Raw genomic sequence first — 25,696 nt, 5'->3', positions numbered from 1 at the left:
TGGAGCTCACATGGGGACGGGGCTCTCGGTTATAATCCCCACTGCAAAGAGGAGCATCCAGAAGTCTTCTGCGGGGCACACGCTCCATCTTACATGGGCTTACCTATGGCTCCCCAGTCCCTGGTGGTGGTCACTCACTCAAGCAACACTCAGTAAATTACTTCTCTGGGACAGGCACTGCATGGAGCACCTGGAGCACACTGTCGAGATGCCTGGCAAATACATGTTCTAACAGATCCCACCACCACCATTCCGTTTTTAATTAGGCATATGAGGAGAGGAACCAAAATAAGAATATCTTAGGGCATAGTAACTGGGATGCTGGCCTCTTCCTAGTTGTGCAGACCTGAACCAAGTTCATTTGGCCTGAGGCAAGTTTGTCGCCTAGTTCTTCAGAACAGTCCTGGCCAACAGGAGCTGCTCTGTAAACACCTAAGGTTGGGAACATCTGCTTTCTCCAGGAGAAACTCCCAGGCCCCTAAGGTGACAGACATTGGGTTTACGTAAGCTGTCTGGTTACATCTTATATCTCTGTGGTTATTAAGAGACAGTGATCTCTTGGCAAGATTCCCAAACATCTCCCAGCGATAACTTCCTAATGGGGAAGTTTGGTTGCTCCAGTTAATTCTGGGCATCTTAGGATGGGAACGCCCCTCACCTACCTCGACCTGCCTCAACCCAACCCGTTGCTTTACAGCACTCTATAAGCAGAGAAAGGCACTTACCATCACTTGACTCTCAAACCAAGTCCTCAGCAAGGCCGCGAGGAGAGAAGAAAGAAGAGCAGGGAAGGAGGCACTTAAGGAATGGTCTCAAAGGCCAGAAGGGAGCAGAGGAAAGGCACCTGGGCCCTGAGCAGGGGATGGCTGTCGGAAACCAGCCAAGCAGTGCTTGGGCTTCAGGCAGGTTTTGCGGTCCTTCCACAAAGGAAGCCGTTCTCAGTCCCTTCCAGGGGGCAGAACAGCTGGAAGTTCATGGTAACGGCGGCACACCTGGACCCCGTGGCGTCTCTGACTTCGTCATAAGAACCAGCAACCACCTGACCATGTGGAGCCAACACCCTCTCCAGGTGACAGAGACTTAAAACCCAGAGCAAGCATGCCCAGGGACAAAATAAGCCGTCAAACCATGAGTGTTTCGAGTGTTCCTACAAATATTATTCTACCTTTCCTTCCTTCATTTTGTTATGTGTTCTTGTTCCTTAGCAAAAGGTGCCAAAATTTTTGGAAAAACATACAGAAGAAAAAACAAAAATGGGAAAAAAATTAAAACCTCCGCGAAAGCTGACTTTTCATCGTGAATTGGGGAAATGATCCTCTTTTCAGTGTCACCCGTGAAATTGTTCCTATCGGGAGACTGCTTTAAGGCATCCTCATTAAGAACCCACATCCCCACTTAGAAGGGAAACAAGAGGTGCAGGCGGAAGGAGGTAGTACTTGACTGAGCACATCAAACCCCACAGTAAGCAGAAGCGAGGCCAAAGCAGCAGGCAAGAGGACAAGGGTGAGTGGGCACTCGGGAGGACATTCCTTTCCTGGGACACTGGGGTCCCGCCACTCCATCAAGAGGATTCCCGATGATTCCCCCACCACACCTCACCGACCTTCCAGTCCACCCTTCTCAGGAGGACCTGAGCTTTCCTCCCTCTCCCCAGGGTGGTGCCCACTGCCGGTTACCTGATTCTCCACCAGCATGGCGATGTCCATAAACATGTCATGAAGCTCCTTGATGCTGCTCTCCAGCCTCACAATGTCCTTGTGCCGCCCCTCGATCTCACTGAGGGCTTGCTTGGAAATCTGAGAGTCAATGATCTGCAACAGGCCACACAAAGACCAAACATCAGCCAGCACCCCTGCCACAGCCCCGACTCACACTCCGGCCAAGCCCCCTGCCTCCCTGCCTCCCTGCACCTGCAGCCCTTCCCTCACCAACCACACAGAGCTCCACGGCAGTCTCCCCTCTCCACGAGAGGGGCGTGCATCCCAGCTCCCAGACACTCACCCCAGAAGTGAAGATGGCGGGGTTCCCACTCTCCAGCATCTCCTCCAGCTCCTCATCTGTGGTCTTTTTGCCGGCTTTATAACAAAAGAAGTAGAGCATCAAATACAAGACCAAACAAAGCACACCAATTCAAAAGTTCCCTGAAAAGGGCGCCTGGGTGGCTCAGTCAGTTAAGCAGCAGCTATTGACCTGGGGCATGATCCCGGGGTCCTGGGATCCAGCCCCACATCAGGCTTCCTGTTCAGGGAGGAGTCTGCTTCTCCCTCTCCCAGCTTGTGCTCACTCATGCTCTCTGGTGCTATCTCTGTCTCTCTCAATTAAATAAAATCTTTAAAAAAACAAGAAAAGTTCCCTGAAAACCAGGAACACGGAAACGTGGCACCAGATGCACCGGTGCCCTAAGGCCTCTCCTGAGTTTGGGCGCAAATGCGGGCAGAAGCCACAAGCAGGGGTGCTGCTGCTTCTCACTCTCCCAGTTCTCCCGACTTAGGACAGATAGCCCCGTGGCAGGGAAAGGCGAAGGGGCGCGCACCAACTTCAAACACATACTAATTTCGAGCTGCCGCTGGATTCGCCCTTTACTGCGTTCACGGAAGTCCACCTGAGCCTCGTTGTATTTGGTCATCACCTCCACAAACTTCCGGGACAGGACGGAGTGCTGTGGGAACCATGCCAAGTGCAGTGAGCCCCCAGGGGCTGATGGCCAGGGACCCCACACTGTTATAGAGCCCACACCCCTGTCCCCATATGCCCAGTCTGCGGCAGCACTGGGACTTGAAAGAAAAGACCAGGTATGAGACTCAACTTCCTGCTTTCCTAAATTCACACCATCAGGAGAGTATGCTGACCTCTCCAAGGCATGTGTTCAGCATCTGTTTACCTGCCCTGCTGACCTCACATGATAATCCTGAGACCAAAGGAGAGCCCTGCATCCACACGACTAGCTGTGTTTTACTGGCACAACCCTTGGCTTGCTTTCTAAAGCTGCCAGACTCCCTTCCAAATCCAACACCTGCCAAAATCCTTGAGTTCTTACCCAACCTGACCTTCCTAACTTCCCTTGCTTATAACTCAATGCATCTGCTCAAGAGCCCCCTGTGTCTGTGTTCCAATCTTCACCATTATTTTTATTCCTTGCCCACCTCTCCACATCAAGGCCTACTGGCTTCTCCTTTGCAAAATCACTGGTATTTGTACCCTTTCCAAACCCACTAGCAGCACGCACATTCAAACCAAAGTCATTGCAAAAACCCAGCAAGAGACCCCCACCTGCCTCTCGCCCGTCCCCCACTCTGGTCCAGCCTTCAGGAGGCCCCCAGACTATCTCCTAACAGACTGCAAGCTGAAGTAAATGCACACAGGCCACCTGATCCTATCCAGGTTCCCCAGATAGGTATTCAAAGATCTCTGGAGTACAGCACTACATTCTCGATCAAAATTCAATGGCCACTAGCCCACAGCCAGCTTTTCTCTCCAGACAGGCTGTTCTCGCCATGCCAGCCCCTCACCCCTGCCCCACCCCCATCAGTACCACTGCTGCTACTAACACACCCCGCTCCTATCCCCAGGCCTCTTAGGGGAACCTCTCGACCCCTGAGCCTGTCCAAGTTGCCACGCTTGCCCATCCAAGGCCCAGCCCCCTCTGGCTACCCCCAATTCTTCCCGAGCTCTGTGAATGCGGAGAGCACCGTGTACTTCATTGAGTCTACCTACACTGCTCTCCTGTTAGGTCCCATGTGATAGCGTCCTTCTGCCACTTGAACATGACTGCCAGTTCTTTGAGGACACGGATCGTATCTTTGATGACCACCAGAGAGCCTAACTCCAACTGGACAACTAATGACAACAGTCTTCAGAGAGACCTCTGTCTCCTCCTGAGTAAAACAGGAGGCACACAAACTCTGAAGCTGTGCCCTAGAGGAACCTTGGGAAGTTCTTCATGGGCCTCCTTAGAGAAGCAGAGGGTGACAGAAGGGCCAAAAGGGCTGAACTCCGGCCCCTCTCCTGCTTCGGCCTGGGCAGCTCTCCTTTACCAGTTCTTCCAAATGAGTCCAAATAAGAATCGTACTTTACAAAAGAAAAAAAAAAAAAGACTCCACAGCTAACAACAACAACAACAACAAAAAATTAAGACTGGACGACATGACCAGGGAAATCTTACCTGGGATTTCCGAATCCGAAGGTCGGCCGATGACCGGACCTCATCTTCCTCGATGTGCCTCTCCATACCTACAGAGCAGAGCGAGGTTATTCCAGCAACACATCACTGCTCTCCTCCAAGAAGCACACGGCTCAGTGCCAGGCCCCCCCGCACACGCTCCCGCACCCAGCCCACGGAGAGATACAACAGGCTTCCACAGTCTCGACACATCAGCTCCCGAGTGAGCCACGGGCCTCACGTTCCACGCCCTTTACTGTACCAGGTCCTGTCTGACTGCGACTGAGCACAGCGGCTAACAGCAAGAGTCTCCGTCACCAGGAGGCTCGGGCTCAAATCCCTGCACTGCCACTCACTAGCTGTGTGACTTTGGGAAGGCCACGTCACCTTGGTGCTCCTGTTCCCTCATGTGCTGAATGGAGCGAGGACAGCCCCTCCCTCACCACGTGAGCAGGGAATGAGAACGCACACCGTGCCCCACACACTCTCACAGCTACTCCCGGAAGTTGCCCCGAACCACCTCCACCTCTGCCCATGACAACAGGTATTGTGATTCATTTGGGGAAGAAATGATGAATGCCGCCTCCACCCTCTGATCAACAGTCTGCATTCCCAAACCAACTGGGCAAAAATGCAGTTGGAACAAAGAGACCTTTTGGGCCCCAGGGGAACTCAGTCTATGACCTCGCCTCACTGAACAAAGGTCTAAACTGAAGGGGTGGAGACCTGGCCCCCCAAGAAATGTCTGCAGACTGAATAATAATATGTCCTGCACCTAGATAGCTCCAGCATTAGTGTTCACACGGACGTAGGGCTGGGAAACAGGACCAGTAAGAGAAAAGTCAAGGGACCAAGTTAAAACACCGAGTCGCACGACTCGGCAGCCGGCAGCACACTTTGGTTCTGCGCTCTTTCAGTTGCAGTCCTGCTTCCAGGACAGGCAAGATTTCAGGGGCAGTGCCCAACTACAAGCAAAGATGGGACGAGTGTATCATCTGGATGAGTTTCAGTCCAGAAGAGCCGGGCCCCGCAGACGGGGGCGCCGCGGATGGGAGGCGGCTGGTGGTGGGGCTGGCTTGTTGCCGTTGTTCCCTTCTTACTCTTCAGTTTGTTCCGGACGTTGTTGGCCCTCTTCTTGATCTCGGTCGTGAGCTGCTCTAGGTCATCCTTGGTTTCTGGGTAAACAAAGGCAAGCAGAATCACCTAGAAAAACTAATTGCTCTGTGAGCCTCACCAAGCAAGAGGAGGTGGGAGCTTTCTCAGGTACCCACCACCCACAGCAGTATTTATCCTGAGGTACTCCCCAGACATCTGTCCTTAGAATCACAGACAGCTTAATTAATAAGCACTTTTCTAGGCACCCCAGTCCCAGACCTACAGAATAAAAACACCCACAGTTGGAGCCCTACAATCTGTCTTTTTAACAAGCTTTCCCAATGTTTATTGCAGCAATGTCCACAAAAGCCAAAATATGGAAAGAGCCCAGATGTCCATCCACAGATGAATGGATAAAGAAGAGGTGGTCTATATAGACAATGGAATATTACTCAGCCGTCATAAAGGGTGAAATCTTGCCATTTGCAACAACATGGATGGATCTAGAGGGTATTATGCTTAGCAAAATAAGTCAGAGAAAGACAAATACCATATGATTTTACCCGTATGTGGAATTTAAGAAAGAAAACAGATGAATATAGGGGAAGGGAAGGAAAAATAAGATAAAAACAGAGAAAGAGGCAAACCATAAGAGACTCAACTCTAGGGAACAAACTGAGGGTTGCTGGAGGGGAGGTAAGGAGAGCACTTGATGTAATGAGCCGTGGGTGTCATATGCAACTGAAGAATCACTAAACTCTACCCTGAACCTAAAAATACACTATATGTTAACTAACTTTAAGTTGAATTTAAAAAAAAAAAAAAAAAAGCTTTCCCAAGTAATCCTCTGGCACACAAAATTATGAGAACCTTGCTTTTAGAGAAAATCATCTGGTTTACCATGATGGCTTCAGCTCAAAGGTAGGAGAGAATTTCACGGGATTTCTGAGAAAAGGGATGCCAACAAAGGCTCATCAACCTAAATTCAGGCAAATATTTATGACATACCTACTATGTGCACAATGCTATTCTAGGATGTATGGAGCAAAGGAAGTACTGGCCATGACTATTCATTCAGAAACCATCCTTCAGGACCTGCTACAAGCTTGGACCTGAGCTAGACACTAAGCCATCAGAGAGAAGATAGAGATCCTGCCTTCAGGGGCTCAGCGTCTACTGGGGGACAAGGAACGAATAAATCAGTTGTTCTAAGGTGCAGTGTGGAGTAAGGTGTGAGTTCTGGTCGAAGGTGTGCACAGGATGGTGATGAAGATCCCCTAGCGCAACCTGGAGGGATCTGGAAATGCTTCTAAAGACAGATGATAGTAAGACTGTGTCTTCACGAAGGAGGAAGTGTTAACCAGGCAGAAAAGGAGATGAAGAGCGGAGTCTCTGCGAGGAGGGACGATATGTAAAAGACACGAGGAGACAAGAATCATTTGGGGAACAGCCAAAGTTCAGTCTGGCTAAAGTGCGGGTGACGTGGGGGAAGGGTGGCAGGAGGAAAGGGTGTGGAGGACAGGCATGTGACCAAACCATCCCCATGTGCTCCGCTGAAACATTCCAGCTTTAACCTTCTGGTGCTAGGGAGCCGCTGAACAATTCAGAGCAAAATGATAGCATCTGGCTCGTTTCTCGTCCTTAAGGAACCTAAAATACAGCCCGAAACCCCACTCTAAAAATGTGGAAGTTTGCAGAGGTGGTGGTAACAAATGGGAGTCTCAGGATAGGAGAGACTGAAGGGAATGTGACCCATGCTGGAACAGCTCATGGAAAAAAGATGGCCTTGATCTGGCAGGATTTGGATGGGGGTGGGGGAAAAGCTTCTCAGGTGGGGACATAGCACACGCAAAGGTACAGCCGAGGGTCGGAGATGAGGGACGTGAGAAGAAGTCAGCGTCACTGCAGTCATGAGAGGGGCTGGATGGCAAGGAGAGGAGAGTGTGGCCACATGGATTCCACAGAGCCATGAAGACAAGAGCCGGATGCGCTGGGCGCGTGAGCTCAGGCAGGGAAAGGGGAATGGAGAGGATCCGACGTGCACACAGTGTGGTGTGGTGCACACCCCCCCAGCTGCTCACAAGAGGGAGGAAAACTGGCTCAGCCCCAAAGCCAAGGGCCATTGCTGGGTGACTCAGGTCTAAGTGAACACTCACTTGGCTCTGGAATCGGTGCAGACAGGATGATACTGTAGAGTTTCTTAGCCTCTTCCACGTGCTCGGAGATCTTGTCAATGTTTTGCCGAGTTTCCTCAATCTAGAATCACAAAGACAATAGCCTTTGTTGGGAGAGGAAGAACATTCCCACAACTGAGATACAAGCTTAGCAGAGATCCCTGGTGAAAGCTGCCCACCTTCTGGGTTGTGGGACAACAAGAGGACTGAAAAGTCTTCTGCTGCTGGGTGAGTGCCCTTTGCATGGCCAGATAAACTAGCATCCAGAGCAGTCACCAAAAACCCACACGCCCTGCTCCCTGAGAAGAACCATCCACCCATCTGGGATGGGAGGCTGTGGACCAGAGTCAAGAAGAGTGAGGAAAACCCAAGAAGACGAGTCAGATGATAGGGCCAATAAACCCTATCAGGCAGACCAGTCAGCCACACCCGGAACGAGAACAACAGAGGGGGGAGGATGGGAGAGAGAGAAAAGGGAAGTCGGGAAGAAAAGCAGTGAAGGGGAGAGAACAAACACAGAGTGTAAAAACAAAGGGGGGAGAGAGAGAGAGAGACTAATAAGCATGGCCCCCCAGGAGACACCGGAGTTTCCCTTGGACATGTGTTCTGCTGGATTCCCGCAGATGATCAGCCTCCAGACACTCCAGCCACAGACCATTTCTGCACCTGACTAAGGTTCCTGATTATGCAAGGTGTGCATCATAAAATATTCCCAGCAGCACTTCATTCCCAGAGAGAATAGCATCACAAGGCACTGCTGCACAAGCACTCCCCTGCTGATAGGGGAGCCCGACAGAGACCTCAATGCCCACCAGGTCTAGCTGTCGCACTTCCAGAAGGACAGGCTTGTCAATGCTGTGGCAATTAACAGACAAATCTTGTAAAATACCATCAAGCAGCATCTTTCCATCAGGGATACAATAAAATACAACTCAGTATGCAGTGTCCAGCATACCTTTCTTCCAGCAAATAATTCACTTGATTTTGAAAACCCAGTCAGAGCTCTCCAGATTAAATAGAAAAGAGGAAAAATAAAACTTGACTTCTCTAACCCTCGAATGAGCACTTCTGCCAGTGGAACCGTGAACTTTGCCCCTCTACAAATATGCTGGTTGTGATGAACCACAGTTTGAGAGTAGACTCAAGTGAGCAGACTCACTTGCTTCAAGATGTAGAATAAAATTTCAATGTAATCGTATCATCAGAGTATAAATCCAAATGCAAGTCGCTACCCACACATTTGTGAAGCATTTTCACAGCTGGCAAAACAATCCGTGGTGACGCATGAGGACCGTTATTCACCTGAGGAACTTAAAGGTTGAAGAGGTCACAGGTCACGTAGTGGGACGACACTCAAATAGGGATGGTTGCATGTTGGAGCACTCCAGACGCCAACTGGGATGCTTTCTGCATTATTTCTAAGACTTGATCTTGTGGCTTCTCCATACTGTTTAACCTCTAGCAGAATCCCAGACCTACCCAACGCTAACAAGGGCCTGTGTTACCACCTGTGAATGCTGGCAGGCTCTAGAAGTGTGACCACCTCAGAATCAGGCCCTTGGGTGAACCCAGAAATTGCCACTTTGCCCTTCCCTTGTCTCTCACATCAAACACTGGCTCCTCTTACAATTCATATAATGTCATTGCATCACACCATGTCCCATTTCCATCATGTGACTGTCTTGCCAAAGTAATTCCACTATATCAAATAGGACTGAGAAAAAAAGGCTCTCTAGGATAAAACGCACAAACCACTTCAAAAAGGGTTTCACATAATAGAATCAAAGAAATAAGTGACACCATGAAGCGTTCCAATGTCAGAATTATTGGGATCCCGGAGGGGGTGGAGAGAGAGACAGGACTAGAAGATACACTTGAGCAAATCGTGGCTGAGAACTTTCCTAATCTGGGGAATGAAACAAATATTCATGTCCTAGAAGCAGAGAGGACCCCTCCCAAGATCAAGGAAAACAGGCCAACACCCCAGCATGTAATAGTAAAACTCGCAAATCTTAGAGCCAAGGAAACCATCTTAAGGCAGTTGGGGGAAGAGATTCCTTACTACAGAGGGAGGAACATCAGAATAACGTCAGACCTCTCCACAGAGACCTGGCAAGCCAGAAAGGCCTGGCAAGACATATTCAGGGTACTAAACGAGAAGAACATGCAGCCAAGAATACTTTATCCGGCAAGGCTGTCATTTAGAATGGATGGAGAGATGCAGAGCTTCCAACACCAGCAGAAACTGAAAGAATATGTGACCACTAAGCCGGCCCTGCAAGAAATATTAAGGGGGGTTCTATAAAAGGAGAAAGACACCAAGAGTGATATACAACAGAAATTTAGAGACAATCTATAAAAACAAGGTCTTCACAGGCAACATGATGACAATTAATTCATATCTTTCAATAATCACTCTCAACGTGAACAGCCTAAATGCTCCCATAAAATGGCACAGGGTTGCAGATTGGGTAAAAAGACAGGACCCATCCATATGCTATCTACAAGAGACTCATTTTGAACCTAAAGATACATCCAGACTGAAAGTGAAGGGATGGAGATCCATCTTCCATGCCAGCGGACCTCAAAAGAAAGCTGGGGTAGCAATTCTTACATCACACAAATTAGATTTTAAACTAAAGACTGTAGTTAGAGACACAGAAGGACACTATATCATTCTTAAAGGGTCTATCCAACAAGAAGACCTAATAATTGTAAATATCTATGCCCCCAACATGGGAGCAGCCATCTACATAAGCCAACTGTCAACCAAAATAAAGTCATACTGATAACAATACGTTAATTGTAGGAGACCTCAATACTACACTCTCAGCAAGAGACAGATCATCTAAGCAGACAATCAACAAAGAAACAAGAGCGTTGAATGACACACTGGACCAGATGGACCTTATATAGAACATTCCACCCTAAAACAACAGAATAGTCATTCCTCTCGAGCGCACATGGAACTTTCTCCAGAATAGACCACATACTGGGTCACAAATCAGGTCTCAACCGATACCAAAAGACTGAGATTATTCCCTGCATATTCTCAGACCATAACGCTTTAAAACTGGAACTCAGTCACAAGAAAAAATTTGGCAGAAATTCAAACACTTGGAAGCTAAAGACCACTCTGCTCAAGAATGTTTGGGTCAACCAGGAAATCAAAGAAGACCTTAAACAATTCATGGAAACCAATGAGAATGAAAACACATTGGTCCAAAACCTACGGGATCCTGCAAAGGTGGTCCTAAGGGGGAAATACATAGCCATCCAAGCCTCACTCAAAAAAATAGAAAAATTCCAAATTCACCAACTAACTCTACACCTTAAAGAACTAGAAAAAAGCAACAAATGATGCCTAAGCCACGGATTAGAAGAGAAATAATTAAGATAAGAGCTGAGATCAAGGAATTAGAAACCAGAAACACAGTAGATCAGATCAACAAAACTAGAAGCTGGTTCTTTGAAAGAATTAATAAGATCGATAAACGACTGGCCAGACTTAGCCAAAAGAAAAGAGAAAGGACCCAAATTAATAAAATTATGAATGAAAGGGGAGAGATCACGACTAACACCAAGGAAATAGAAACAATTATTAGAAATTATTATCAACAACTATATGCCAATAAACTGAGCAATCTGGATGAAATGGAGGCCTTCCTAAAAACCTATAAGCTGCCAAGATTGAAACAGGAAGAAACTGACAACCTGAATAGGACAATAACCAGTAACGAGATTGAGGCAGTGATCAAAAACCTCCCAAAAAACAAGAGTTCCGGGGTCTGATGGATTCCCTGAGGAATTCTACCAAACATTCAAAGAAGAAATAATAGGTATTCTCCTGAAGCTGTTTCAAAAAATAGAAACAGAAGGAAAGCTTCCAGACTCATTCTGTGAGGCCAGCATTACCTTAATCCCCAAACCAGGCAAAGACCCCATCAAAAAGGAGAATTTCAGACCGATATCCCTGATGAACATGGATTCCAAAATCCTCAACAAATCCTAGCTAATAGGATCCAACAGTACATTAAAAGGATCATCCACCACAACCAAGTGGGATTTATCCCCAGGATGCAAGCGTGGTTCAGCATTCACAAATCAAACAGTGTGATACAACACATTAATAAGAGGAGGGAGAAGAACCATATGGTCCTCTCAACTGATGCAGAAAAAGCATTTGACAAAATACAGCATCCTTTCCTGATTAAAACTCTTCAGAGTATAGGGATAGAGGGAACATTCCTCAAGTTCATAAAATCCATCTATGAAAAACCCACAGCGAATATTATCCTCAATGGGGAAAAGCTGAGAGTCTTTCCCTTAAGATCAGGAACACATCAAGGATGTCCACTCTCGCCACTATTGTTCAGCATAGTACTAGAAGTCCTAGCAACAGCAATCAGACAACAAAAGGAGATAAAAGGTATTCAAATTGGCAAAGAAGAAGTCAAACTCTCTCTTTTTGCAGACGACATGATACTTTATGTGGAAAACCCAAAAGATTCCACCCCCAAATTACTAAAATTCATACAGCAATTCAGTTATGTGGTAGGATACAAAATCAATGCACAAAATCGGTTGCTTTCTTATACACTAACAATGCAACTGTAGAAAGAGAAATTAGAGAAACGATTCCATTGACAATAGCACCAAAAACCATAAGATACCTCGGAATAAACCTAACCAAAGAGGTAAAGGATCTATACTCTAGGACTACAGAACACTCATGAAAGAAACTGAAGTAGACAAAAAGATGGAAAAACATTCCATGCTCATGGATCGGAAGAATAAACATTGTTAAAATGTCCATGCTGCCCAGAGCAATCTATACCTTCAATGCCAACCCGATCAAAATTCCAATGACATTTTTCAAAGTGCTGGAACAAACAATCCTAAAATTTGTATGGAATCAGAAAAGACCCCGAATCACCAAGGAAATGTTGAAAAAGAAAAACAAAGCTGGGGGCATCACGTTGCCCGATTTCAAACTATATTACAAAGACAGTGATCATCAAGACAACATGGTACTGGCACAAAAACAGACACATAGACCAATGGAGCAGAATAGAGAGCCCAGATATGGACCCTTAACTCTATGGTCAAATAATCTTTGACAAAGCAGGAAAAAATATGCAATGGGAAAAGACAGTCTCTTCAATAAATGGTGCTGGGAAAATTGGACAGCCACTTGCAGAAGAATGAAACTCGACCATTCTCTAACACCATACACAAAGATAAACTCAAAGTGGATGAAAGACCTCGATGAGAGAGAGGAATCCATCAAAACCCTAGAGGAGAACATAGGCAATAACCTCTTTGACATAGGCCACAGAAACTTCTTTCAAGACACATCACCAAAAGCTAGCAAAAATGAACTTTTGGGACTTCATCGAGATAAAAACCTTCTGCACAGCAAAGGAAACAGTCAACAAAACAAGGAGGCAACCCACAGAATGGGAGAAGATATTTGCAAATGACACTACAGGTAAAGGGCTGGTATCCAAGATCTATAAAGAAGTTCTCAAACTCAACACCCAAAAAACAAATAATCAAGTCAAAAAATGGGCAGAAGACATGAACAGACACTTCTCTGAAGAAGACATACAAATGGCTAACAGACCCATGAAAAAATGTTCATCATCATTAGCCATCAGGGAAATTCAAATCAAAACCACATTGAGATACCACCTTACACCAGTTAGAATGGCAAAAATGGACAGGGCAAGAAACAACAAGTGTTGGAGAGGTTGTGGAGAAAGGGGAACCCTCTTGGTGGGAATGCAAGTGGGTACAGCCACTTTGGAAAACAGTGTGGAGGTTCCTCCAAAAATTAAAAATAGAGCTACCCTATGACTCAGCAATTGCACTACTGGGTATTTACCCCAAAGACACAGACGTAGTGAAAAGAAGGGTCATATGCACCCCAATGTTCATAGCAGCAATGTCTGCAATAGCCAAACTGTGGAAAGGGCAGAGATGCCCTTCAACAGATGAACAGATAAAGAAGATGCGGTCCATACATACAATGGAATATTACTCAGCCATCAGAAAGGATGAATACCCAACTTTTACATCAACATGGATGGGACCGGAGGAGATTATGCTAAGGGAAAAGTCGAGCAGAGAAAGTCAATTACCATATGGTTTCACTTATTTGTGGAACATAAGGAATAACACGGAGGACATTTGGAGAAGGAAGGGTAAAATGAAGGTGGAGGAATCGGAGGGGGAGAGGAAATATGAGAGACTATGGACTCCGAGAAACTGAGAGTTTTAGATGGAAGCGGGGTGGGGGGATGAGTTAGCCCGGTGATGGGTATTAAGAAGGGCACATACTGCATAGAACACTGGGTGTTATATGAAAACAATGAAGCGTGGATCACCACAGCAAAAACTAATGATGTATTGTATGGTGACGAACATAACATAATAAAATAAAATTTAAAAAATAGGTTTCACATATCTTAACACATCTTAAGGTCTTAGATGTTCCATGTTCAACAGATTGGATGTCTCAGAAAATATATTCTGGAATATTATTTCATAAAGCGAAGAACATCCTGATCCGAACTTTGGTCAATGATAGAAAGATGAGATAGGAAGCTGTTAGCTGCTGGGCCTCAAGTCCAGAGTCACTCCAGACATCCGGAGGCTGGATGGTAGATGGCCTATCTGACCCTGTGGATGGAAGAGCAGAGCCCTACGTGCTGCACCCTCAGCCTTCCTGTGAGACTTCCGAGCCCAGGGAGCACAGGCTCCCACTCCCACCTCCTCCATCCTCCACCCAGTGCAGGCTGGCTGCCCTGTTTCCTCTGTCCTCATCAACCTCACCACTTGGAGGCATTTCAGGGATTCTGATTTAGTAATCCAGGAACTTTGTCAATTCACCAAATAATCACAGGACCCATCTAGGACTTCAGGACGGGCAACTGGCCGATCACAGAGCGTTCTTTTTTGAACTCTGTGTCTTTCTTTTTTCTTAGAAGTGTGGTTTTCCTCCAAAGTGACTTTCTGGGTATTTCATGGTGGCAGCTGCATGCAATTAATTCTCTTTCGTGCATGTGCCAGATAAGCAAAGACTCATGGGGAGGGCAGGGCGGGGGAGGGTACGAACCTAGTATGAAGGCTGAATCTAAAAGCTCAGGGGCCATTTGTGTTTGTTGGGAGTTGTTCTAAATGTCCTGACATTACCTTATACAAGAATATATTTAAGAACTGAATTGATTTAACAAATACACGTGTCAGAAACAAGCTGACACTTCTGTGAGGTCATCCTCATCAGATCCTTTTTGTGCCCGAGAATACTGTGGCTCACAGAACAGGCACTCACTCCAGGCCATGCTGCAGGAAGAGGCAAAACGGGGCATCTGTTAGACACCCAAATCCTGTCTCCTGAACCAGGTATAAAAGTGCAAGAACCGCCGATGGGAGGCTCCTGGATCTTCTCTCCCACGTCCCTGGGTATTCAGCTTGTGTCATGTTAATGCTCGTGTTCCACTCCGTTTTGTGAGGACTGGCTCAGTGGCCGTTTGCTGAGATCAGGTGCCTATTCCTTCCTCCTCTAACCAAGGCTCCCTACAGAGAGCTTCATACACCAAGAGTGCTCGAGAATCGTTGCTGATTGAAAGAACGAATCTGAAAGTTGTATTTTTTTAATCACCATGCTAAACTTGCAGCCAGTACATCCTCAATGCCTGCTTATTGTATGTTACTTTTCAAAATGTATTTTTTGGGGCAACTAGTGGCTTTATTAAGCATCCGACTCTTGATTTCAGCTCATGTCGTGATCATAGGGTCACGAGATTGAGCCCCATGTCGGCCTCTGCACTCAGTGGGGAGTCTGCTTAAAGACTCTCCCTCTGCCCCTCCTCTCTCTCTCTGTCAAATAAATCAATCTTTAAAATAAAATAAAATAATAAAATGTATTTTTCAATGACTTGTCAGTAATGTGGCCATTCAAATAGTACAGTTGGGAAAATGTTAGGAATCTGATGGACACTGGGGAGGGTATGGGCTGTGGTGAGCGCTGTGAGTTGTGTGAGACTGATGAATCACAGACCTGTACCTCTGAAACAAATAATACATTATATGTTAATAAAAAAAAGAAAAGAAAAGAAAAAGAAAATGTTACGAATCAAACAGGCCAGGCTCAACTTTCAGCTTCACGTCCCAGCAGTTTTATGATCTTGAACAATCCACTCACCCCCCCACACACACCCAGCCCTGGTTCTCTTTTCTGTGAAACGAGGATTTTCATATTTCCCACTTCCTAGAGTTTTTGTGGGGATTAGAAGAGATAATGCATGTCAAACACTTAACGCAAAGTACATGCTCACAAAATGAAATGATGAGAAATCCAGGAACAGCCAGCAATTACTGCCCGTTTATTACGTGCCAGGTGCTCTGCTTGCCTTCACAAGCACGTCTCATCTACACCTCGCAGCAATCCCCAACGTTAACAAAATGCCCTGTGATGTTGTCAGCAGCCACCCAAGAAAATCAAGAATGACAGCAGGTCAATCACTCTTCACGTTGGGTGCTGCCTCAGGGAACCCATTATGATTACCAGATTATACTAATCACCACCATCTAACTAAAAGGAGGAGTTATTTTCAAGGCATGGATGGTCACCTCCTTCTGGACCTAAGTAGCCAGTAGAATCTAATTAGATAATGGGAAACAGAGAAAGTCCTACTTTGGAGAAGTGGTGGGTTGCCATGGGGTAGGGTGGAAGGCTTTGTCCATTCTACTTAACAACGAGTCTCTGCCTCCCCTAAGCTGCCACATACTCTGTACCTCTAGTTAGGTATTAATTAATTCCTTCATATTTATTATGTGCCACCCCCTTACGGTGGCAAAGTAATGGGATTGTAAGGGTCAAAAAAATGACTCCTTTTCACAGTTCATACACCTTGACTATTCCCCAAAACGAGGAGAATCCAAAATAGTCCCTGTATTACACATTCTCAGTCAAGTCCTCTTTGATTTGTTTGCTTCTTTGCTTTGGAAAACACACACTGACTAGAAGGACCAGAGAGGTCTCAGTCCAAGCAACAGAAGTCAAGTCTGTCAGGGGTTTTATCAAGACTAGTGATAAACTAGTGGAACTCCCCTTTCATGAATGAAAAGAAAGGAGCAACCTCAGAGTTACACTGACCAATGAAAACTAGTATTCTTAGATAATAATCTCAAATCAATTAAGTACATTCGGGTTTTGCATCACTCAAAATTTGGTCAGGAAAACAAAAATCTATCTAGTTATTTTAGCCGAAATAACAGAGTGCAGGGGTTCTTTCCTCCAGGATGGAAGAGCTAAGAAGCCAAACAGAGGATGGTGAGGCACTCTGGAAATTCCCAACAGCAGGGTCACCAGAGCCCAGGGCCAGGCCCCCTCTGATGGGAGCCAGAGCATGGTGGAGTGGCCCAGCAGAACGCTTGGAGGCAGGGTCTACCCAGCAACAGTTGAGGCCATGGAGGAGACATGTCTGGGGAGGGAAACCACGACCTCTTCCCTCCTCCTCGAGTCTTCTGCCAGTGCCTCCCCAGGTCAGACACACCAAAGCCAGTGCGCAAGGGAACCTGGGAAGTGAGTGCCCTGCAGTACGGAGCGGAGCCCAGAAAGGGCAGGGGACGGCCCTGAGAGCAAACGGGCACGTGACAGGAGAGGACAAGGCACTGCCCCGCTCACCGACTCACCCAAAGATTCCACCTGGAGAAGGAACTAAAGAATCCTTAACCTGCTAGCTTTGACTCCATGCTGAGGTTTCCATGCTACATTCATTCCGAGGTTCTTAGTTTTAACAAAACTCAAGCCTCCGCAGAAATGCCTCTGCTTCCAGTTCCTCTAAGTAGGCATCGCTCCGCCCTGCGAGGCGCCACAGCCCCCGGCACACACGCCCTGCACTCTCGCCTGTCCCAGCCCTGACTCAGTGACCTCTTTCCAGTTGCACTACCTCACAGCCATCACTGGCCAAGCACAGGGCGTCACTCGGTCTAAGTCTGTTGAAAGAGTAAATAAGTGAATACAAGTAACTTCGGGAGATAAGTAAGCTTCATACACCAGTGGAACTGCGAAACAGCCTCACAGAGTTTTTTCTTAAAACACTTCCCCCTGGGGTACCTGGGTGGTTCAGTTGGTTAGGCCTTCAGCTCAAGTCATGATTCCGGAGTCCCGGGATCGAGTCCCACAACACGCTCCCTGCTCAGCGGGGAGTCTGCTTCTCCCTCTGCCTCTACCCCATCTTGTGCTCTCTCTCACTCTCTCTGTCTCTCTCTCTCTCTCTCTCTCTAATAAATAAAATCTTAAAAAAAATAAAAAAGAACACTTCCCCCGACCCCACAAAAGAAAAAAAAAAACACGAAAAACTTTATAATAGCATTTTCTGAAATGTCCTCATTCACCCTTGCTAACAGAAGTTACACATCAGAAAGCGCTCTGTGAAAAAATAAATGCTCAGATAAGCAAGTTAAGCAGGTTTCTTTATTACGGGACATCTCAGAGCCTTTAATAAGTTCGTGTATATTTTAATTCCCCATAGGACAAAATGAGTATGAAGCATTTTTTAAACATATTTGCTCACCATCTGTGACGAGCACTTTGATGCACCAAATAGCCATCCCCTGGCCCTTGCCCTTTCTTGGGAACAGAACTCTGATTTTGTTTGGGCAGCAATGTTGTCAGCCCCAGGCGATGAATCAGGATCAGTTCTCTGTCAATCCTGGCAACGCTGTCCCTTTGCGAAGTACTCACTTCCCCGGTGTCCCTCCCAGCTGAGTGGCTGTGACCACGTGATCCACTGTTGGTCAGTGGGCCACAAAGGGAAGTCAACTTGGAGGACTGGGGAGGTTTTCTCGCCTGATAAAAGGATCTGAGGACTTCTCTGGCTTCCCCCTTTCTGACTTCTTGCGATGATCATACACGGTGGTGTCATATGGAGCTGTGGCTCTGGAAGTCTTAAAACATGGCACCAATTCTTTAACGGTCCTCCCACTGAGAGGGGTATCTATGCACTGCTCTTGTGAACCTGACAGGCCTGTGACTACTTTGACATCAGAGTACAGAAAGGATGTGCCATATGACTTCCAGAGCTGGAACCTTGCGCTGGAGCCCTGAGCCTCCACGTAATACCCTGATGATCCTGAGTTGGCCAGGCTAAGAAACCCAAGCCACAGAAACGGGTCGGGTAGAGGCGCTCCAACTGATGGTCTCTACGGAGATTTCCCCTAAGTCATCAGACGTTTGAATAAAGAAGTCTCTATAAGGTTCCAGTGTACAGCTGTCTAAGTCTTCCCAATGAAGTGCCCAGAAATTGTGGAGCAAAAAAATCACCCACCCCCACTGTTCCCTGTGCCTGAATTCCTAATCCACAGAATCTGTCGGCATTACAAACTGGTTGTTTTGACACCCTAACTGTTGGAGTGATTTGTCATTTGGCAACAGGTAATCAGAACAGACTCTATCTCCCAATCCCAAGGGAAAAGCCAAGAGGATCACAGAGACACTGACCTAGAACCCCACCTCCTCCAACCCACTGCACCACCCTCAATGCAGACTTCTTCACATGGGAAATGATTACCTACCTTGATTGCTTAAGCCACAGTTACTCAAAAGCACCCCTAGATGACACGCCATGCCGCTGCCAGGGTCCCAGATGCGGGTCAGAGCTCCCATCCTCCTTCCCATGAGCTACTGCACCAGCCAATTGCCTAGTCTCTCCATTGCTGGCCTTTCCCGCCCTCCACAAACTGCCACCAGAACGATTTTCCTAAAACACACCCTGATCTCAGCATTTCCTTGCTTAACACCTTCAAAGGCTCCCCGTCACTTTGCAGCGGTTCATAACTGGAGAGGCAAAAGAATCATCCCCAAAATCTGAAAGTCGAAGCCATTCCAGGCCCTCTGAACAAGGCACGAGGATGGGCAAAAGGCTCCCCAGGTGACTCTGCGGGGCAGGTCTAGTTAAGAACCACCGGGGCCTTCTCTCACCTTCCTCTCTCCCCTGCTGTGCTCCCCTAGGACCTGTGGACATTTCTGTTATTGTGACTCACCAGACAAAGAGCCACCAGAGGGCAAAGGACCCTGTCACACAGAATGTTGTGAGCCCCAGCCCTTAACACGCTGTGTGAAAGACAGTAAGCACATGTATATTCTGTTGAACGGACGAACGAATATAGAAGAATAAGCCCCTAATGTTTCTGCCTTCTCAGGCAGGTCCGCTTCCTCCGAAAATGTGTTCTCTCTGCCAACTGAGCAAACGGAGCAAAGAAAATACAAACAAGCACAAATTAGACAATAATCCGAGGTTTATCATTTACCAGCTCCTGGCTTAATCATCCAAGGCCCGGAGACCCAAGGGCCAATTTCTTTCTGTAACAGCTGAGAAGATGTAGAAACCATTTGAGTTTTACAGTGCAGTGCACATTTTGGAAAGCGTCCTGGTCCCGTGACTTCACCTGCACCTTGCACATGCCTCTCTGACGGGGTTGTGATTCACACACTCAGTCCTCGACAAACAGCCGTGGGTGACCTGCTTGTTGGAACAAGTCCAAACACAAGGTGTGTCACAAGAGTGCCTTCCCAAGCAATCTGTTTAGCTATATTCCTGCAGGATGCACTCGTTGTGTTGCCCAGCCACATATGGGGGCCCCCCTCGTTTCCCCAAACCCCATTACCTGGCAATTGCTTTATCCCACTTTCAAGGCTATTTCCAGACCACATTCCCAAACACATCAGGAATGGAACAGTGAGGACAGTTCAAACAGACTGAAGACATCCTTACTGTACGTCAGGTGCTGTGCTACGTACATCCACATACGTTCTCGGTTTATATTTACAAAATCCAGAAGGTAACACCACTATTCCTGCTTTAGAGGAAGCTGGGGTTTAGGGTAGTGAAACAACTTTTCCAAAGTTATACCGCTGGTCAGGGCAGTGCTGAGATCCGGACCAGGACCCATGGGAGCCAGAGCCTGCGTGGCCTCTTTCCACCGCCCGTGGCCACCCTCACCCCCTCCCCCACCTCTGCCCCACTGCAGCATTACCCTCCCGGGGCCCCATCAGATGGAAAGCAGGGGAGTGACATTTACCTAAGCCCACACAAAGCACTTTTTGAGTGTCAGCTCCTTTACTCCCCAACAAATCTGCGAGGTGACTAATGTTGCTCCCCACTTCACAGACAAGTTCACAGAGACTGAGGGAAGTCAAGAAATGTACCCGAGATCACAGTTAGTAGCAGATAAGGAACTTAATTCCGAAGATGATTCTCTCTCCACCCCACCGTGCAGTACCCTTCTCCACCCTAAATATGACAGGGCTTGGGTTTATTTTTCCTAAATGACAGAAAAGCATCTGACAAGGAGAAAGCAAAAAAGAAAAGCAGCCCTCGAGGTCTTTCTTGTTAAGGCTCCAAAAATGACTATGATCTAGCCAGCACTTTTCTGTTTAGAGAACGCTTTCTGGATGTGTGATCCTCATGTTATCCTCACAACGACCTTGAAAGGTAAGTGCTGACATTCCCAATTTCCAGAGCAGAATTAGAGGCCAGGGGCGTTAAGTGACTGGACCAACGTCAACTGCTACGAAATGCTTGAGGATGAACTGAGACCACGTCATGGAGGCCCACCATCTTCCCACTTCACAAGGGACACTGCCCTTCAGGGACCCTCGCACTGGCTTAGAAGAGGTGAAGCACAGTTACAGGCAAAGCTGCCTTATCTAAGGGAAGAAGTTCTCTAATGTACCTGCTTATCCAGGGCAAGATCAGAACAAGCTATAGGGCCTACAGGGGTCCTCCCTACCCCTGAAAAGGCATTTTCCTTCCAAGATCCACACCTGAGACAGCCCTGGACTCACAAAACTCAAGTGCTCTAGGGTCTCACGGTGACTCCTCGACCAGAAGGACAGACCCACCCAGGGAGAGGGTGGGGAACTGCAGAGCAAGTGCAAGCCAACTTCCCAATCAGGCCAGCACGCACTGCAGTTTGCTCCCACCCACTAACGACTCCCACAGATGACCTGCCATGAACCACCAAGCTATTCAGACAAGAGCTAGAGGGCGACTTTCCACATCCACGATCTAGAGATGGGAGGTGCCCACATTCTTCCTGCGGGAAAGAATGTGGCACTTCTTGTCTTCTTTCCAAAAACATAAAAAGCCTAAATTTAAAAAAAACAACAACAAAAAAACACAGTATGATGGCAGAAACTTCCGGGACGGAACTTTTCGTGCTTTTGTTTTTGTTTTGTTTTTTTTAAGATTTTATTTATTTTACAGAGACAGAGAGACAGCCAGAGAGGGAACACAAGCAGGGGGAGTGGGAGAGGGAGAAGCAGGCTTCCCGCGGAGCAGGGAGCCTGATGCGGGGCTTGATCCCAGATCCCAGGACCCTGGGATCATGACCTGAGCCGAAGGCAGACGCCCAATGACTGAGCCACCCAGGCGCCCCCGTGCTTTTGTTTTGAAGGATCATCCATCAGGCACATACATGTCAGATGCTACACTGAATGCTTTACAAACATTGTTCCATGAAATCTTCATAATAACCCTAAGGGGAATTATAGTATCAGTCCCCATTTACAGATACGGAAAACAAGCGTGTGAAGGAACCACCACTGGTAAGAAGCAGGGCTGAGATTGGAGCCCCCTGACACTGTACTCCACCACTTACCATCGAACAGAGGCACTCCCCACAAGGACCTTCCAGATCAAAGATTATGCGGGTCTGTCGATGGGGGCAACCCATCTTTGCCCCTGTTGAACTTCCAAAAAAATAAACTGGTGGTTTCTCAGTGTTTCAGTTATCACTAGAATTAAGTCAAAGGGCCTGAATTTTTGGAAACAACAAATCGGATCTATCTGAATCACGGGCCTAAAAACATAATTTTTTTTTCTTTTACACTCACGACTGTGACCCCCACGGTTGATTCTGTATTGAAATCACATAATTTAGGCAAGAAAGGGTATCATTAAAATGTTGTCACGCAGCATAAAACTTTAAAAACATCTCTTTACATATAACTTACCCTCTGCTGACTTTCTCAATAAGATTAAAAATCCAGACCCTCCCAAGTATGTATTGAAGAGAATCTCCGGGCAACTTCTTGGTCTGGCCGCCCCCACCCCAGGAAAAGACCGACCGTCCTCTGCTACCCTTGAAAGAGCCAAGTTTTATTCTTTACACAGTGGCTGTGTTTCCTTATGTACATCCAGGAAAAACAAAAACAAAAACAAAACACCACAGGAAGGTCTCCTACCTCAGCAAAGAACTCATCCATGAAGGCTGTGTTGTCAATAGCAATCTCCACCTCATCGGCATCATCATCCTGTGTCAGCCGCTTCTGTGAGAGACAAAAAGGAGCAGTGTGAGGCTCAGAACACAAGGCGCAGCTAACGGTACCAAATACTTACCCGGAGCTACATCTATATTAAGCATTATACATACATAATCTCCCTCAAAACTCAGAACAGCTCTGCAATGCCTTAAACTCCAGCCTCACGCTGTCTGCACTTAAACCCTAGCTGCACCACTTACTGACTTTTGGCGGGGGGGGCGGGGAGCTACTGACCTCACTGTGCCCGGGTTTCCTTATCTGTAAAATGCTGACAATGCACTACCTACTTCACGGGGTGGGGTTAAGAAATGAGACAATGAAGCTAAACCATGTTTGCTCTGTGCCTGGCATACTGTAAGTACTCAATAAACGCGAAGTTTTGTTATTGTTGTTGATGTTGGGGGTGGTGGGGGCAGTATTATGACTCATTCCAGTTGGAGAACCTAAAACAGAGAGGTTGCGTAACTTGGCCAAAGTCACACAGCTAAAATGTGGAGACAGGCAGATTCTAGCCTGTCTTTTGGATTTGGACCCCATGTTCCTAGCCCCTTCCCCAGAGTGTTCAAATGCGTGATCCGCCCTACCAGAGATCTATATTAGAACAGTCTCTAGCCTCAGTTCCTCCCCAGCACTCGCTTCCAATCCTCACAGTAGGAGCAAAGATCTTCCTGTTTTCATAAACCACCTATTGCAAAAACACAGCACTGTGTGTTGTTCCCTGTCAGAGCTCATGTTTATAGGAAAAGGAAGTTCTCCCCTCAGCCCCTGGCAGCCCCTGGGGACCCCACGTTCTTGATCTCATTCCACTTCCTCTGCAAAATCACAAAATGGCTATCTAAAGCAAGTCCTTCATCCCCACCCAGCATCCAGGGCCTGAGCTGTTTCTACATTCTCCCCAGCGCCGCACAACACACTGACCATTTCTAAGCACAGAGGGAGAATGGGTTCTTGGGAGTAGAGGTGGGGAGCGGGAAATCCCCTACACTTGCTTCTCCATGACCTCCAGTGGCCTTTCCAAACCAAGACGTGTCACTCTCAAACACTCAGAATGCCACAGGCCATGAAAGCCTGCTACCAAACCCCCAACAACACACAACCCCATCTTCAACAGAGGATGGAATTACCGGGAATTCCCACTAAAATCTGAGACTCCCATGATGGGAAGAGTCTGTTCTGACTGGCTCCCCCATCATGTCATTCTCTGGCTTGTCTGGAACCACCAGCAACCCAAACTTAACAGCCACATTCAAAGAAACTGAATTTGAGGGCAGTGCTACAACCCCCGAATCGACTTCCTAAAAAGTCATTCCTTCTGTTCATCTCCTCAGATTAAAAGTCCCAACGCCTAATAGAGCGCAGAGGCCCCGTTAAGGTCTCGTCCCACCCACGCTCCTCACTCTGGGACGCGCTCTCCAGACCAGACAATTGCAACTCCATTCTTTCATCCGCTTCACTGTCTGTCACACAAGGACCAGCTGGAAAAATTTTACTTAGCCTTTAAAATTCAATCTCAACACCATCTCCTCTGTCTGCCTTCCCTGACACTCCCCCCTCCTGCAAAATTTTAAACCTCCCTAAGGTCCTACTGCATTCTGTGCAAACCTTCCAAAGCATCCAGCACAGCCTACTGTTAATTATTCCTTTACTTACCAATCTTCCCTCGCTGGCTATAAACCCCTGGAAGGCCAGGGTTGCCTTATCTACTGTAACAGATACTCTGAGTGTAAATGCCTGCCCAGAACACTTTCCTTTGTGTAGATAACCTTCCCAGACTCATGCGGGGGGGGGGGGGGGGGGGGGGGGGGGGGAAGGGGATCCATCTGGACCCAAGCTCCCTGAGGAATTTGAATTGCAAAGTGAATGGAGCTGAGTCAGCGGGTGGCAGCACCCAACAGAGATATCTGCTGGTTTTGCAGAGCCACCCTTGCCTCTACTCTTCCGAAGCCCGAAGCCGCCCCTCAGCTTCCAGCAGGCTCCACAGACCGACCTTCCCAGCACTCTTCCAAGGAGTTGAACAGTATTCTTCTAATGTTTCAAAAAAATCCGTTTCAGAGGAATTGGCTCTTGTCACTCATTCCATGTGTACACCCAGCACTTACCACGGGCTAGATATGTAAGGGAAATGGAATCAATTTTAGCTGAATGAACGACTAGCCTCCGCAGAGACGGCAGCCTGGATTGAGCCAGCAGTTTCTAAAGTGGAGACAGTGCGCTCCTTTTATCAACTATCATTAGTACATGGGCCTCTTGGCAGCCTCCAGAGGGCTCCACGTCCCGGGAAGGATCTCTGTGAACCTCCCTGGAAAACAGGGGCCCAGTCTTCCTCTGGGAAGTTGAGTTAATAAGTGTTTGTTGAGTTTCCTCTCTACAGACGTCTTGGAAGTGGGATGAGACTACCATCCTGGGATGGACTGAGGGAAGTTTCTGGAAGCTGGAAACAACTGTGTCCTGGAAGGTACCTAGCTGTCCATCATGACATACATCTTTGAGACCCCTGGAATTTGTACAGGGTGCCCCCTCCCCAATCCGAGACGTCACCTCTTAGCTTGGAGCAGGCTCTAGGGGGGCAGCCTGCTCCATCTTCAGTGACAGAATGTGTGAACCAGGAAAAGAGAAGTCTGGAAACTCACAACCTAGGTCTAAGACCTGTTGTTACCACTTACTATATTACCACACACCTTACGACACTTATGGACGTCGGAAGACACCACATACGGAAGGTTTCTAGCACAATACTGGGCACACACCAGTGCCTAATAAATGTCAGTTTCCCTATCACCTCGCCGTAAAGACACGGTGTCTAAAAGAGTGAGTTCTCCTCCTTCTAGGAAGTCCTCACGCTAATGGCTAGGACAGTAAGGTCGGCTCCAGAGCATCATGACAATGTGGGTTCCATAACTCACTTCATCATATACCGGTCGCGGAGCCTTA

General features: G+C 47.3%; 1 protein-coding gene across 4 annotated transcripts in view; it reads right to left on the bottom strand.

Moving 5' to 3' along the window:
• STX3 (syntaxin 3) overlaps window positions 1-25,696 on the bottom strand; it is a 46,049-nt gene that overhangs the window by 8,358 nt on the left and 11,995 nt on the right. For 3 of the 4 annotated variants that reach the window (XR_003517311.2, XM_027578459.1, XM_027578458.1), the window contains exons 2-8: window positions 22,688-22,771; window positions 7,411-7,510; window positions 5,260-5,334; window positions 4,163-4,230; window positions 2,551-2,659; window positions 2,002-2,075; window positions 1,677-1,811 (exon numbers count right to left, since the gene is read on the bottom strand). Coding sequence is in view for 3 of the 4 variants with exons in the window: in XM_027578459.1 (XP_027434260.1) it covers window positions 1,677-1,811; window positions 2,002-2,075; window positions 2,551-2,659; window positions 4,163-4,230; window positions 5,260-5,334; window positions 7,411-7,510; window positions 22,688-22,771 (645 nt within the window). In the remaining variant the exon portion in view is untranslated. Of the gene's footprint in view, window positions 1-1,676; window positions 1,812-2,001; window positions 2,076-2,550; window positions 2,660-4,162; window positions 4,231-5,259; window positions 5,335-7,410; window positions 7,511-22,687; window positions 22,772-22,875; window positions 22,931-25,696 lie in introns of those variants that run through there. The other variant, XM_027578457.1, reaches the window with a different exon arrangement.

Source organism: Zalophus californianus, chromosome 11, assembly GCF_009762305.2.
Source record: "Zalophus californianus isolate mZalCal1 chromosome 11, mZalCal1.pri.v2, whole genome shotgun sequence".
NCBI classification, from domain to species: Eukaryota; Metazoa; Chordata; class Mammalia; order Carnivora; family Otariidae; genus Zalophus; species Zalophus californianus.
Note: the sequence above shows the minus strand (reverse complement) of the source record. Positions and strands in the feature narration are given on the sequence as shown.